General features: G+C 50.0%; 1 protein-coding gene and 1 pseudogene across 9 annotated transcripts in view; both read right to left on the bottom strand.

Moving 5' to 3' along the window:
* Nucleotides 1-16330, bottom strand: part of LOC147096799 (metastasis-associated protein MTA1-like) — a 171738-nt gene that overhangs the window by 10601 nt on the left and 144807 nt on the right. For 7 of the 9 annotated variants that reach the window (XM_085973428.1, XM_085973436.1, XM_085973434.1 and 4 more), the window contains 2 exons: nt 15918-15995; nt 7222-7247 (listed from right to left, as the gene is read on the bottom strand). In XM_085973428.1, coding sequence (XP_085829554.1) covers nt 7222-7247; nt 15918-15995 — 104 coding nt within the window. The remainder of the gene's footprint in view (nt 1-7221; nt 7248-15917; nt 15996-16330) is intronic. The other 2 variants (XM_085973429.1, XM_085973430.1) reach the window with 2 other exon arrangements.
* LOC147096800 (uncharacterized) lies at nt 995-3329 on the bottom strand (annotated as a pseudogene).

Below are 16330 nucleotides of genomic sequence, written 5' to 3' on the forward strand. Positions count from 1 at the left end.
CTGTACCTGCCCTGGGAGTGTTTGATGGGACAGTGTAGAGGGAGCTTTACTCTGTATCTAACCCCATGCTGTACCTGCCCTGGGAGTGTTTGATGGGACAGTGTAGAGGGAGCTTTACTCTGTATCTAACCCCATGCTGTACCTGCCCTGGGAGTGTTTGATGGGACAGTGTAGAGGGAGCTTTACTCTGTATCTAACCCCATGCTGTACCTGCCCTGGGAGTGTTTGATGGGACAGTGTAGAGGGAGCTTTACTCTGTATCTAACCCCATGCTGTACCTGCCCTGGGAGTGTTTGATGGGATAGTGTAGAGGGAGCTTTACTCTGTATCTAACCCCGTGCTATACCTGCCCTGGGAGTGTTTGATGGGACAGTGTAGAGGGAGCTTTACTCTGTATCTAACCCGTGCTGTACCTGCCCTGGGAGTGTTTGATGGGACAGTGTAGAGGGAGCTTTACTCTGTATCTAACCCGTGCTGTACCTGCCCTGGGAGTGTTTGATGGGACAGCGTAGAGGGAGCTTTACTCTGTATCTAACCCATGCTGTACCTGCCCTGGGAGTGTTTGATGGGACAGTGTAGAGGGAGCTTTACTCTGTATCTAACCCCGTGCTGTACCTGCCCTGGGAGTGTTTGATGGGACAGTGTAGAGGGAGCTTTACTCTGTATCTAACCTGTGCTGTACCTGCCCTGGGAGTGTTTGATGGGACAGTGTAGAGGGAGCTTTACTCTGTATCTAACCCATGCTGTACCTGCCCTGGGAGTGTTTGATGGGACAGTGTAGAGGGAGCTTTACTCTGTATCTAACCCCGTGCTGTACCTGCCCTGGGAGTGTTTGATGGGACAGTGTAGAGGGAGCTTTACTCTGTATCTAACCCGTGCTGTACCTGCCCTGGGAGTGTTTGATGGGACAGTGTAGAGGGAGCTTTACTCTGTATCTAACCCGTGCTGTACCTGCCCTGGGAGTGTTTGATGGGACAGTGTAGAGGGAGCTTTACTCTGTATCTAACCCGTGCTGTACCTTTTTTTTTAAATTTGCTTATGCGATCTGGGCGTCGCTGGCAAGTCCAGCATTTATTGCCCATCCCTTGTTTCCGTTGAGAAGGTAGTGGTGAGCCACCTTCTTAGACTGCAGCGGTTCGTGTGGTGAAGGTGCTCCCACAGTGCTGTTAGGGAGGGAGTTCCAGGATTTTGACCCAGCAACGATGAAGGATCTGCGATATACTTCCAAGTCAGGATGGTGTTCGACTTGGAGGGGAACTTGGAGTTGGTGGTGTTCCCATGCGCCTGCTGCCCTTGTCCTTCTAGGTGGATGAGGTCGCGGGTTTGGGAGGTGCTGCCGAAGGAGCCTTGGCGAGTTGCTGCAGTGCATCTTGTAGATGGTACACACTGCAGCCACAGTACACCGGTGGTGGAGGCAGTGAATGTTTAAGGTGGTGGATGGGGTGCCAATCAAGCGGGCTGCTTTGTCCTGGATGGTGTCGAGCTTCTTGAGTGTTGTTGGAGCTGCACTCATCCAGGCAAGTGGAGAGTATTCCACCACACTCCTTACTTGTGCCTTGTAGATGGCGGACAGGCTTTTGGGGAGTCAGGAGCTGAGACACTCGTCGCAGAATACCTAGCCTCTGACCTGCTCTTGTTGCTACAGTATGTGTGTGGCTGGTCCAGTTAAGTTTCTGGTTAATGGTGACCTCCCCAGGATGTTGATGGTGGAGGATTCGGCGATGGTAATGCCATTGAATGTCGAGGGGAGGTGGTTAGACTTGCTTGTTGGAGATAGTTATTGCCTGGCACTTGTGTGGCGCGAATGTTACCTGCCACTTATCAGCCCAAGCCTGAACGTCGTGCAGGTCTTGTTGCATGCGGGCATGGACTGCTTCATTATCTGAAGATTTGTGAATGGCGCTGAACACTGTGCAGTCATCAGTGAACATCCCCATTTCTGACTTTATGATGGAGGGAAGGTCATTGATGAAGCAGCTGAAGATGGTTGGGCCTCGGACACTGCCCTTGGGAACTCCTGTAACGATGTCCTGGGGCTGTGATGATTGACCTTCAACCACAACCATCTTCCTTTGTGCTAGGTATGACTCCAGCCAGTGGAGCGTTTTCCCGATTCCCATTGATTCAGTTTTACTAGGGTTCCTTGATGCCAGACTCGGTCAAATGCTGCCTTGATGTCAAGGGCAGTCACTCTCACCTCACCTCTGGAATTCAGCTCCTTTGTCCATGTTTGGACCAAGGCTGTAATGAAGTTGGGAGCCGAGTGGTCCTGGCAGAACCCAAACTGGGCAACAGTGAGCAGGTTATTGGTGAGTAAGTGCTGCTTGATAGCACTGTCGACGACACCTTCCATCACTTTGCTGATGATTGAGAGTAGACTGGTGGGGCGGTAATTGACCGGGTTGGATTTGTCCTGCTTTTTGTGGACAGGACATACTTGGGCAGTTTTCCACATTGTCGGATAGATGCCAGTGTTGTAGCTGTACTGGAACAGCCTGGCTAGAGGCGCGGAGCACAAGACCTCAGTACAATAGCCGGGATAATGTTGGGGCTCATCGCCTTCGCTGTATCCAGTGCGCTCAGTCGTTTCTTGATATCATGTGGAGTGAATCAAATTGGCTGAAGACTGGCTTCTGTGATGGTGGGGACCTCGGGAGTAGGCAGATATGGATCATTCACTCGGCACTTCTGGCTGAAGTTGGTTGCAAACGCTTCAGCCTTGTCTTTTGCACTCACGTGTTGGGCTCCACCATCACTGAGGATGGGGATATTCTTGGAACCTCCTCCTCCCGTTAGTTGTTTAATGGTCCACCACCATTCACGACTGGATGTGGCAGGACTGCAGAGCTTTGATCTGATCCGTTGATTGTGGGATCGCTTAGCTCTGTCTATAGCATGCTGCTTCCACTTTTTAGCGTGCATGTAGTCCTGTGCTGCAGCTTCCCCAGGTTGGCACCTCATTTTTAGGTATGCCTGGTACTGCTCCTAGCATGCTCTTCTACACTCCTTGTTGAACCAGGGTTGATTTCCTGGCTTGGTGGTAATGGTAGAGTGAGGGATATGCTGGGCCATGAGGTTACAGATTGTGGTGGAATACAATTCTATTGCTGCTGATGGCCCACAGCGCTTCATGGATGCCCAGTTTTGAGCTGCTAGCTCTGCCCTGGGAGTGTTTGATGGGACAGTGTAGAGGGAGCATTACTCTGTATCTAACCCATGCTGTACCTGCCCTGGAGTGTTTGATGGGAGAGTGTAGAGGGAGCTTTACTCTGTATCTAATCCGTGCTGTACCTGCCCTGGGAGTGTTTGATGGGAGAGTGTAGAGGGAGCTTTACTCTGTATCTAACCCATGCTGTACCTGCCCTGGGAGTGTTTGATGGGAGAGTGTAGAGGGAGCTTTACTCTGTATCTAACCCATGCTGTACCTGCCCTGGGAGTGTTTGATGGGAGAGTGTAGAGGGAGCTTTACTCTGTATCTAACCCATGCTGTACCTGCCCTGGGAGTGTTTGATGGCGACACTGGTGAAATCGGATCCCTCACACATGCACAAAAAGTGAAATATAATTGTTGTGTATGTAATATGTGTGCTACTTTGAACCTATGGACAGGACTGCACTACTTGTTGGGCGTAGTGATACGCAGTACCACTCCTGGCCATAGGGGTATAAATAGTACTGTGGGTACTGATCCCCCTCAGTTCCCGCCTGTGGGCATGAAGTAAAGACCTATGTGCAGTCCCTACCTCCAACCAGTAAAGGCCTGTTTGAGTTATACGTTTAAGTCTTTGTGTTAATTGTTCAATACAATACACATACTTAACACTGGCGACGAGTCAGGCTCTTACCCTGCGGCAGTTATTCCAGGCGGCTTCGTCCAAAGACAGGACGTTGAAGAGAGGTTTCAATCCTCAACACCCCACTCAAAACTGAAGGGCAGCAGAAATCCTGACAGCTTCCAGCGACTGGAAGAGACAGGCATTAGGACCCTGAAGCCTCCATCAGCTTGTGAACCGGAGTAAAGACAGGACTGGGGAAGAGAGAGAGGTAGGGCGATAGCGATCGGCAGATAAGGGCCGGGCCGCTTTGAAGTGAGGGGCGCAGCCGGGCCAGCGATCGGGACCAAAGATAAGAGCCGCACTCGGACTGAAAGGCGCGGCGGCTGCAGAAGCTCAAGGTGCGAGAGTCGCGGTGCACAGCGCGGGCTATCGATCGCGGCGAAGATAAGGGCCGCACTCGAGGGCTGAAGGGAGACGGCGTCGGGGGACGGGTGAAGACCGCCAAGCGCGGGAAAACCGCCATTTTGTGGGCGGAGGACGACGGCAAGCCGCCATCTTTGATAACAAGTAAAGAAAATAAAATCTGAGAAATTGCAAATCTACAATGCCTAAACACGGGAATATTAGCACCTTTGATAGTGACCTCGAAGATTGGGCCATATATGTTGAAAGAGTAAAAAATTATTGTAAGGCCAATAAAATTCGTGACCAAGATAAAGCTCTAACATTATTAAATTTAATGGGTGCGAAGACGTACGGGCAATTGAAACACCTGTTATCACCAGATGAACCGGCGGATAAGACGTTCGATGAGATTGTTACTGTCCTGAAAGATCATCTAAACCCCACGCCGCTGATGCTAGCGGAACGATTTAAATTTTACGACAGAAGGCAGCTACAGCATGAAAGCAATGCTGAATATTTGCTGGAATTGCGTAAATTAGCGAAATATTGCCAGTTTGGAACGGGATTGACAGATGCACTACGAGACAAATTTGTGTGTGGTTTATTTAAACAGGATACACAAAAGCGACTGCTCGAGGAGAATGAGCTGACGCTTGAGAAGGCGGTCACTATGGCAGCAGCACACGAAGCCGCAGCAAGAGGCACGGCAGTAATGCAGCTACGGTCACCGGAGCTCAGTGCACACAAATTGGGTGTGAGTTCTGGCAAATGTTATCGTTGTGGAAAGACAACGCATGATCAGAACCAGTGTTGGTTTAAAAACCAAGAATGTAGAACTTGTGGTAGGCTTGGACATATAGCTAGAGTATGCAGGTCAGGGAAGAAGACCAGCAACAAGAAGTCACCGCAAGGAAAATACGCAAAGGTACACAAGGTGACCGAACAGGAGTCCGATTCAGACGCTAGCAGTAATGAACTGGCTAGCTTAAGCTGTAATGAACTGGCTAGCTTAAGAGTACTCAACGCTGGTAAGGGTGCAGACCTCCAGACAATTTGGGTCACTCTTCAGATAGAAGGAGTCCAAGTAAAACTGGAATTGGACACTGGATCGGCATTGACGGTCATAAATAAGAAAGATTACGGAAAGTTATTCCAACATATTCCCCTACAGGATACGGGGATTATATTGAAAACATACACGGGGCAAAGAGTGTACCCCATCGGGAAAATAGAGGTTGCAGTGGCCCACAAGGGCGAAGACAGTCAAATAATGGACTTATATGTGATATCTGAAGGAGGTCCTCCACTACTAGGACGGGAGTGGATTAGGAAAATGAATATGGACTGGCATTTCCTACAAACAATAACGAGTGAGAACTCGGTGAAGATAGTCGGCCCAGACTCTGGAACGGATGATGGTAAGCCCAACTCAGGTGCAAAAGACAAAGTTTCAGCACAGAATTCCACTGAGCAACAACAACATAGTTTAACTGTGGATTCTGAGTCTGGCAAGTCTACTGATGTGCCCATTCCTGAGGGACACCGGGCTCGAACTCAACTCCATTTCAAACTACAACAGCAATTAGAACAAATGCTTCGCCGTTTTGAGCAAGAGTTGAATGCAACGAAAGAGTTCTTTGATATAGAGTTGGAGAATCTGGAAAGACAACAGAAGCAGCTGATGGAGAAAATGGAGCAGGAGCACACAAAACGTCTGATGTCAGAGGAGTTAACGGTCAGCCAACTCCTGCATATGCTGAAGGACAGGACTCTGAAATGGGAAAAACTTGAACATGAACTTCAATATTCAAACGAAAGGGGTTCGGAGCTCTCAAAGGTTATTGGAAGAGCTGAGGTGGCAACACAGACTGAGATGACTGCAACAGAGCAGCCATTGGATGCCAAAAGTACGCTGACTCACGTCAACGTAGAACAACAGACCGCTGAAACAGCTGCTCCGGTAGAGGGATTGCATAGTCCGATCAATCAATCTCCAAAGGAAGTTGAAGTATTAAAATCACAAATGAGGTCACTAGTAAACGACTTGCTGAAAGCCCAGAAAAAGCTGGATGCAGAGGTACACATGAAGAAGTCTCTTCAGGAAAGATGTCTGGATTTGGAACAAGAGCTGGCTAACGTCCAGCTAGGTATGGAGGAAATAGACGACCCTCTCACTGGTCTAGCTCAGGACGACACCGAATATTACGATGTCCTGTCCTGCCCAGCTTGTAACTTCGACTCCCAAAGTGCAGAAATCATGGAGGAGCACCAAAAGTCTACGGAACATCGGGAGAAGCTGGCTCTACGACGGAAACAGGAGGAAGAGAAGGAGGAACTGCGCATGCAGCTGGCAGCTGTGGCAGCTGACAATGGAGCCCAGAGAGTCTCCAAGAAGCAGAAAAGGAAAAGTAAAAACAGAAGATGACCCATCTGAACCATTATCACCTCTACCAGATCACACACGTGGTCCCTCCGAACGGAGCCAATTCAGTTCGGAAGTTCAAACTGTTAAATCCATGGAAGGACTATTGAATGAGTCACTCTAGCAACGTGAACCGACTACACCACAGAGATTGAATCTGTGAACTGTTTTCCGCAGAGACTGAATCTGTGATCTGTTTTTGACATGAAGTTATCTATGTATCTATGTTATTCTGTTATGTAAACCTGAAGTTATATATGTATATATGTTATTACGTTATGTTAAATGGGGAGATGACTGTAAAGCTAGGAAGGGAGGAATGTTGTGTATGTAATATGTGTGCTACTTTGAACCTATGGACAGGACTGCACTACTTGTTGGGCGTAGTGATACGCAGTACCACTCCTGGCCATAGGGGTATAAATAGTACTGTGGGTACTGATCCCCCTCAGTTCCCGCCTGTGGGCATGAAGTAAAGACCTATGTGCAGTCCCTACCTCCAACCAGTAAAGGCCTGTTTGAGTTATACGTTTAAGTCTTTGTGTTAATTGTTCAATACAATACACATACTTAACAATAATTAAAAAAACTGTTGCACCATGTGTAAGAAACACTTACCATTTGTCTAACTTGTCCATGATTAGCTAAATGTAAAGCAAGAAGAACAAGTGTCAGCATTGTGTTCGATGATTACAACAGAAGAAGGAACAGTGTTTGCAGACACACACAATGCAGTGAATAAACATTCATACAAGCTCTGGGGAAACCAGTGTGTTGTGTGTGATTTCTTCTTTCCCTTATCGAAATATCCCCATCTGAAAGATCCTGCACCCAGGCTGCCTCAATGGATCTCCCTCACCAGCCAGCATGGAGTGTGTGCAAGTACCTGGGGTCTCAGTGCTGATGATCAAACCCCTGCTCAATACACTGTTACTAGATTATGTATCTTAACTTGTCTTCCTCAGTCTGTGAATGAGTTCAACCGCCACAGACCATTCAGGAATTGCAATTACCCCCCCGGGAGAGGTCACCAGAGACACTGTCCATTAAAACAAGGTGCTGGGGTTCAGGCAGCCTACCCACACCTGGCCTTTATCTGAGGCTGGTCTCGAGTTTGTTGCTTGGAAGAGGCAGGAGTGAGGCGTACATAACAAGCAAGAACACTGAAACATTCCAGTCAAACAGAGCCTCGGTCTTGATCACCCCACAGTTGCACAGCCCTCAGTGAGGCAGCAGACGGCAATCGGTGCCCGTGGAATTGTATCCCAACAGCAGTGCAATATCCGCAGGGGAGGAGGATGGGCAAAAAGTATCCCGGAGCTCCAGGCCAGGCAACGAACAGGAGGAACTCCGTATGTGGAGGCTCAACTTCGGAATACTGAGGAATCTACCATCCAACCTCCACACACAAGTAGGAAGGATGCAGAGCAGCATTGGGGCTGGGGGGCAGGTGTCTGAGAGTTCTATCTGCAGGTCAGTGCCGAAGCTGGACAGTCAACACAGCAAAAAAACAAACAAAACTACTTAGTGACACAAATAAAAATCGATGAAAGATTTAAAATCGCTGGTGTGGGAGGCGGCAGGAAATGACAGGACGGTGAGCCTGGGCCCCAAGACTGAAGGCCCGCCTCTGGACACCAGGAATGGCTGTCCCGGCAACCTTGTCCTGTAGAATGGGCAACAATCACCAACTGTAAGCGGAAGCTGGAGGAATGACGGGCGACCGATTTACTCCTTTCATTGGAATCCAGCTTCGACCTTCTCTGGCTTGCTGCGCTCACCGGGGAACAGGACTGCTGCCTGGACTCACCCCGAGCTGCCCAGAACCGCACGGTGGGTTTCCCTCCCCGAGGAATCCCCCCTGGACTCACCCCGAGCTCCCCAGAACCGCACGGTGGGTTTCCCTCCCCGAGGAATCCCGCCTGGACTCACCCCGAGCTGCCCAGAACCGCACGGTGGGTTTCCCTCCCCGAGGAATCCCCCCTGGACTCACCCCGAGCTGCCCAGAACCGCACGGTGGGTTTCCCTCCCCGAGGAATCCCCCCTGGACTCACCCCGAGCTCCCCAGAACCGCACGGTGGGTTTACCTCTCCACTTCCCCTCACTTCTGGCCCTTTTTAGTGGTTTTATTTTTGCACTAAACCTTTCACAAAAATCCTGAACCAAAACACAAGCGTCTGCGACTACACCAGGGATCCTGGAGTGGATGCTTTGACATTCAGGCTTACTGTGTAACCAAACACTAATTGAACTATCAGAATTTTTACATTTACAGGTCATTTCACTCATTAATTCACTGAAGAAAATATTCCCGCACACACACACACACACTTTAGAAGATTGTGGAGCTCGATGTGGAAAGGGAAACCGAGTCAACGTTTCAGACCTTTCATCAACCTGAAACGTTAACTCTGTTTCTCTCTCCACGGATGTTGCCCTGGCCTGCTAAGTTTTGCCAGCGTTTTTTCTGTTGTTATTTCGGATTTCCAGCATCCGCAGTATTTTGCTATCGTCGATGTGGAAAGCTTGGTTTTGGGGCCAGCCTGGGATTTGCCCCCGTTTACAGTATAAAACCCAGTTTGAGAATTCACAATGAGCAGGACTGAGCCGGCGTCACACGTGCCTCACTAATGAATTCCCACCATTGCCCGCGGCTCTCAATAGCTCCAATGAATTAAATCTCATAATTGAAACATGGCTTTCCGGTACAGCAGCATGCCCAGGAAGCATTTACCACATTCCCACAAAAATCACCTCCTGGTTTTGAGCCCTGAAATTCCTGTTCCTCTCCGCCACCCCTCTAAGCAAATGGCTGATTCTAGGCTCAAACACAGGCATTGAAATGTTGCAGGACTCCAACGCACATCCCCTTTTGAGGGCAGCTGTAACAAGAGGCAGCTGTAACAGCACGGTGGCATAGTGGCTAGCACTGTTGTCTCACAGCGCCAGGGACCCGGGTTCGAATCCGGCCTCGGGTGACTGTTTGTGTGGAGTTTGCACATTCTCCCCGTGTTTGCGTGGGTTTCCTCCGGGTGCTCCGGTTTCCTCCCACAGTCCAAAGATGTGCAGGTTAGGATGATTGGCTATGATAAATTGACCCTTAGTGTTAGGGGGATTAAATACGTGGGGTTACGGGGATAGGGTGGGATATGTGTTGGTGCAGGGGTTACGGGGATCGGGTGGGATATGTGTCGGTGCAGGCTCGATGGGCCGAAATGGCCTCTATCTGCACTGTGGGGTTTCTGTGATTCTGTTTCTGTGAAGAGGTTACTGCTGAATACTGGGGTTGAAGCTGACTGGCAGCAGTGAAATACAAAGCAGGTCTGGCAGACTGACCTACTCCTCCCATCCCCTGCCCTGCCCACCTTCACCTTCCGAGTCACAGCCCAACCACTGCACCTTTACTGAGTATTGCTACCCCCAGCCCCAACTCTCCCAGGAAGAATTAGGGGTGGCTGCTGGATGCCAACTCCCCTATGGTCCCCTGTGCAGTGTAAACTACCGTGTACGGTACACCACTGCACTATAGTAGTGAGATGCACACACACAATGCACAAATCCTGCAGCAGCATGGAGTTGGAGAATTCACGGATGCCTTTCCAGATAATGAATTCATTAATATAAGGTAGAAAATACAAAACTTTCATGCCAGCTCCGAACAGCTCACCTTGCAACCAGCTTTCTTATCTGGTCAATTGCTGCTAATTCTATAGCACTAAGAGTGTCAGATGGGGGAGCTGGGTGGGGTAGTGTGGCTGATCACCTCCGAGACATGGGTTCCAATCCAGCCTGGATAAACAGAATGAAGCCCCCTCAGCCGTAAGGACCCCGTGCGAGATGAGCTTGGGACAGTCTCGAGCCACTGAGCATAGGCCCAAAGCACAAAACAGTCTCAATTGGCAATTTTGCTCCGAACAGACACCGAAAGACTGGTGCGGGAATTGAAGGAAATGTCACCGATTCAGTGAGGGCCATTTTCCTGGGATTCATGCAGAGTAGAGGAGGCTTTACTCTGCCTATAACCTGTGATCTAGGACTGATTGATGCTGACCCTTGCAGGAAGTGGCAGGGATAAAACCCTGGAATCACTGAAGAAGCAGTTGGACGCTGGGGGTGGGGGGGGGGGGGGCAGGGGGTGATAGCTGGGCCGACGAATGGTGGGCCGAATGGTCTGCCTCATTATTATCTTGTGCAATAGCTAATTTCCCAAACTGCGCTAAGTTATCCCCAAATCAAGATACAACACATTTCATTCAGGCTCATGGGATAATGACCAGCTAACGGACACACAGCAACACCATACAAGCGGGAATACGCACATAACACATACAATACAGTGACTATATCTCAACAGGATTCTGTGATTCGTCGCCCGACCATCCTTCACATATGGTTGGTAAAATGTTAGAGTCCATTATTAAGGAGACAGTAACGGGACATTTGGATAAACATAATTTAATAGGACAAAGTCAGCATGGTTTTATGAAGGGGAAGTCATGTTTGACAAATTTGCTTGAGTTCTTTGAGGACGTAACATACAGGGTGGATAAAGGGGAACCAGTGGACGTAGTGTATTTAGACTTCCAAAAGGCATTTGACAAGGTGCCACATAAAAGATTATTGCTCAAGATAAAAAATCACGGATTGGGGGTAATATTCTGGCATGGGTGGAGGATTGGCTATCTAATAGAAAGCAGAGAGTTGGGATAAATGGTTCATTCTCAGACTAGCAATTAGTAACTAGTGGTGTTCCGCAGGGGTCAGTGCTGGGTCCCCAACTCTTTACAATCTATATTAACGATTTGGAGGAGGGGACCGAGTGTAACATATCAAAGTTTGCAGATGATACAAAGATGGGAGGGAAAGTAGTGAGTGAGGAGGACATAAAAAACCTGCAAAGGGACATAGACAGGCTAAGTAAGTGGGCAGAGATTTGGCAGATGGAATAGAATACTGGAAAGTGTGAGGTTATGCACTTTGGCAGGAAAAATCATAGAGCAAGTTATTATCTTAATGGCAAGAAACTGGAAAGTACTGCAGTACAAAGGGATCTGGGGGTCCTGGTGCACGAAACACAAAAAGTTAGTATGCAGGTACAGCAGGTGATCAAGAAGGCCAATGGAATGTTGGCTTTTATTGCTAGGGGGATGGAATATAAAAACAGGGAGGTATTGCTGCAGTTGTACAAGGTATTGGTGAGACCACACCTGGAATACTGCATACAGTTTTGGTGTCCATACTTAAGAAAAGGCAGAATTGCTCTCGAGGCAGTACAAAGAAGGTTCACTCGGTTAATCCCGGGGATGAGGGGGTTGACATATAAGGAGAGGTTGAGTAGATTGGGACTCTACTCATTGGCGTTCAGAAGAATGAGAGGCGATCTTATTGAAACATATAAGATTGTGAAGGGGCTTGATCGGGTGAATGCGGTGAGGATGTTCCCAATGATGGGTGAAACTAGAACTAGGGGGCATAATCTTAGAATAAGGGGCTGCTCTTTCAAAACTGAGATGAGGAGAAACTTCTTCACTCAGAGGGTGGTAGGTCTGTGGAATTTGCTGCCCCAGAGAGCTGTGGAAGCTACATCATTAAATAAATTTAAAACAGAAATAGACAGTTTCCTAGAAGTAAGGGGAATTAGGGGTTACGGGGAGCGGGTAGGAAATCGGACACGAGGCTAGGTTCAGATCGGTCATGGCCCTGTGGGTGGCGGGGCGGGCCCAGGGGCCGTGTAGCCTGGTCCTGCTCCTACTCCTTGTGTTCTAATTCTGTGTTAGATTTCAGGAGATGGTTCTATTCACAGGGATTAGTGGAGACCTTGGGAACAGGCTGCCAGCTAGGAGTCCTTCAAGAGTAAATTGGGCCTGTTCCTGGCTGGGGTGGAGATCACCTCTTACAGAAGGTAAGTACTGCAGGAAATACAGGGACAGAGTGATCTCCTGGACGAGTTTCGATCGCCTAGATGGGTCGGAGAGGAATTTCCCAGATTTTTTCTCCCAAATTGGCCATTGGGTTTTTTATCTGGTTTTTCGCCTCTCCCGGGAGATCACATGGGTTCAGGTGGGATGGAGAGTGATAGTATATTTGAGGTTAGGATCAGATCAGCCATGATCTTATTGAATGGCGGAGCAGGCTTGAGGGGCCGATTGGCCTACTCTTGCTCCTATTTCTTATGTTCTTATAACCACTTATAGCAAGGTGAGCAAGAAGGGAGGGGACCGCTGAGCACCATGTTCAAAGGTTTGACGAGCAGAGTCACTGCATGGTACGCGTTACACACACAATAACAAACAGCGAGGGAGTTAACAGCAGTTGCACGAATCATTGGGATTGGGTGCCACGGAACTGTGTAACTGCCTTGCAGCTTCTATTGCTCTACAGGAAATGGGACACAAATGTGTGAAAACAAGTAGGGCACAAGCCAGGAGTACGGCCAACCGATAACACTCCAAAACATCCACGGAACGAATGGGTCCCATCTCAAAGAGCTAGGCAGCACATGAATTTAAAAACTGCCCCATTCTCCCGATCCCTCACCACCAATTCCAAAACCGAAAATAGCTGCAGGTCCCCAAACCCACCCCCAGAGGGGCTGCTGTCCCAGTGCAGACTCCAAGACCCGGCCATGTTTCCCAGCCTCCTCCCGTTCTCTCCAGTGAAGGCACTGGCTGAGCCCGATGCCAGCTCATCCAAGGAGCCATTCCCCGTGTGAGATTAGACAGTGGGTGTTGACAGCGAAGCCAATCGGCCCCCATTCCATGTCCACATACGCACTTTGCAGAAGGGGGCAATGGATAGAGACCACGAGCAGAAACTGGCCAATCCCCACCCCAGTGCACGGAGGCCAACTGCCATGAACTGAGACCAGCTAATGCAGCACAGGCCGGATTGAGCCAGGAGCGTTCTGGTTTGTAGGGCTCAGCCTCACATTGCCTTAACCAGCCATGGAGAGAAATGCTGTGACTCAATAATCACCAGCAGTGCTCCTGACCGACTGTGCTGGGGGTGCAAGAGATAGCAGGCTCTCCCTCTATATCACAAGCTACCCTGCCTAACAGGGGCAAGAGATAGCAGGCTCTCCCTCTAGATCACAAGCTACCCTGCCTAACAGGGGCGAGAGATAGCAGGCTCTCCCTCTAGATCACAAGCTACCCTGCCTAACAGGGGCAAGAGATAGCAGGCACTCCCTCTATATCACAAGCTACCCTGCCGAACAGGGGCAAGAGATAGCAGGCTCTCCCTCTATATCACAAGCTACCCTGCCGAACAGGGGCAAGAGATAGCAGGCACTCCCTCTATATCACAAGCTACCCTGCCGAACAGGGGCAAGAGATAGCAGGCTCTCCCTCTAGATCACAAGCTACCCTGCCGAACAGGGGCAAGAGATAGCAGGCTCTCCCTCTAGATCACAAGCTATTCTCCTAACAGGGGCAAGAGATAGCAGGCTCTCCCTCTAGATCACAAGCTACCCTGCCTAACAGGGGCAAGAGATAGCAGGCTCTCCCTCTAGATCACAAGCTACCCTGCCGAACAGGGGCAAGAGATAGCAGGCTCTCCCTCTAGATCACAAGCTACCCTGCCGAACAGGGGCAAGAGATAGCAGGCACTCCCTCTAGATCACAAGCTACCCTGCCTAACAGGGGCAAGAGATAGCAGGCTCTCCCTCTAGATCACAAGCTACCCTGCCGAACAGGGGCGAGAGATAGCAGGCTCTCCCTCTAGATCACAAGCTACCCTGCCGAACAGGGGCAAGAGATAGCAGGCTCTCCCTCTAGATCACAAGCTACCCTGCCGAACAGGGGCGAGAGATAGCAGGCTCTCCCTCTAGATCACAAGCTACCCTGCCGAACAGGGGCAAGAGATAGCAGGCTCTCCCTCTAGATCACAAGCTACCCTGCCTAACAGGGGCAAGAGATAGCAGGCTCTCCCTCTAGATCACAAGCTACCCTGCCGAACAGGGGCAAGAGATAGCAGGCTCTCCCTCTAGATCACAAGCTACCCTGCCGAACAGGGGCAAGAGATAGCAGGCTCTCCCTCTAGATCACAAGCTACCCTGCCGAACAGGGGCAAGAGATAGCAGGCTCTCCCTCTAGATCACAAGCTACCCTGCCGAACAGGGGCAAGAGATAGCAGGCACTCCCTCTAGATCACAAGCTACCCTGCCGAACAGGGGCAAGAGATAGCAGGCTCTCCCTCTAGATCACAAGCTACCCTGCCTAACAGGGGCAAGAGATAGCAGGCTCTCCCTCTAGATCACAAGCTACCCTGCCGAACAGGGGCAAGAGATAGCAGGCTCTCCCTCTATATCACAAGCTACCCTGCCTAACAGGGGCAAGAGATAGCAGGCTCTCCCTCTAGATCACAAGCTACCCTGCCTAACAGGGGCAAGAGATAGCAGGCTCTCCCTCTATATCACAAGCTACCCTGCCTAACAGGGGCAAGAGATAGCAGGCTCTCCCTCTAGATCACAAGCTACCCTGCTGAACAGGGGCAAGAGATAGCAGGCTCTCCCTCTATATCACAAGCTACCCTGCCTAACAGGGGCAAGAGATAGCAGGCTCTCCCTCTAGATCACAAGCTACCCTGCCGAACAGGGGCGAGAGATAGCAGGCTCTCCCTCTAGATCACAAGCTACCCTGCTTAACAGGGGCAAGGGATAGCAGGCTCTCCCTCTAGATCACAAGCTATTCTCCCAACACCGTGCCTGAGCACAAACTGTACACTGCGCCTAAACAAAGCAGCACAGGGACTCGACCAATGCTTCCTGGCTCTGAAGGAACCTACTGTCGTCTATTGTTTTACTGCAGGAACCCTTGCACCAGGACAGGCACTGCAACCCATCCAGCAGATCCTCCTCTCCTTCCTGTCTCTTGAAGAGCGAGTGCTTATTCCAGAGAATAAGTACAGTAAAATCCACCTGGAAAAGGTGTTGTTTGGGGATGGACTTTATTCGCTGTGGAAAGCAGGCAACAAATGCAGTCCACCTGAAGCACAACTGTCCCTAGAATTTAGTTAAGGTGGTCCAGACCCATTTGAGTTGAGGAGCAGCGCAATCGCTAGCGACTGGAGCCACTCGCTCCTGGAACGAGGGGAGGATCTGTTCCCAGGCAGCCTCACTGAGGTCGCTCTCCGCACAAACCAGGTTAAATAACCACGTAGTTCTGCGAGCCCTACACGAGATCTGACCAGAAGCCCCGGTTGGGTTTTGGCAGTTCTCGAACTGATCTGTGCTGAAATGCAATTAGCCGGAGGCTGTTTTGGAGGTTATCAAAGCAGGGGGATTTGCAAGGGGAGTGACAACACAAAGCACTCACGATGAGCGTGTAGCCGTGAGCACGACTGCGCGATTGTCTTACCCCTAAACGGCATCAACAGACGTTTCTTCATAGTGCCTGGTAAACAAGGACCAACAGACAGTGATGAAGAACAATATAGAATACCACATACAATTAAGCTGACACGCGATCAAACTGCAGTAAACCAGTCCGCATCGGTAAGCTGGAATTTGGCAATCTTGGCCAAGCCCCTCAGTGCAGGTTGCGCTACAGCAGGAGGCGTCAACAAGCCAAGCAACATGAACGGGATGTGTGTTGGGACAGCGACATCGTGTCACCACAGGTGGGGCCTGTGCATCCCGATCCAAGAATCAGGCTCTGTCGCTCCAGCTCATGGTTTACACAGCTCCAACTATGGGCAGGAACCTGCACAGGGTCTGGTCTGAAGTTAG

Source organism: Somniosus microcephalus, chromosome 34, assembly GCF_052327205.1.
Source record: "Somniosus microcephalus isolate GS21.2 chromosome 34, FLI_Smic_1.0, whole genome shotgun sequence".
NCBI classification, from domain to species: Eukaryota; Metazoa; Chordata; class Chondrichthyes; order Squaliformes; family Somniosidae; genus Somniosus; species Somniosus microcephalus.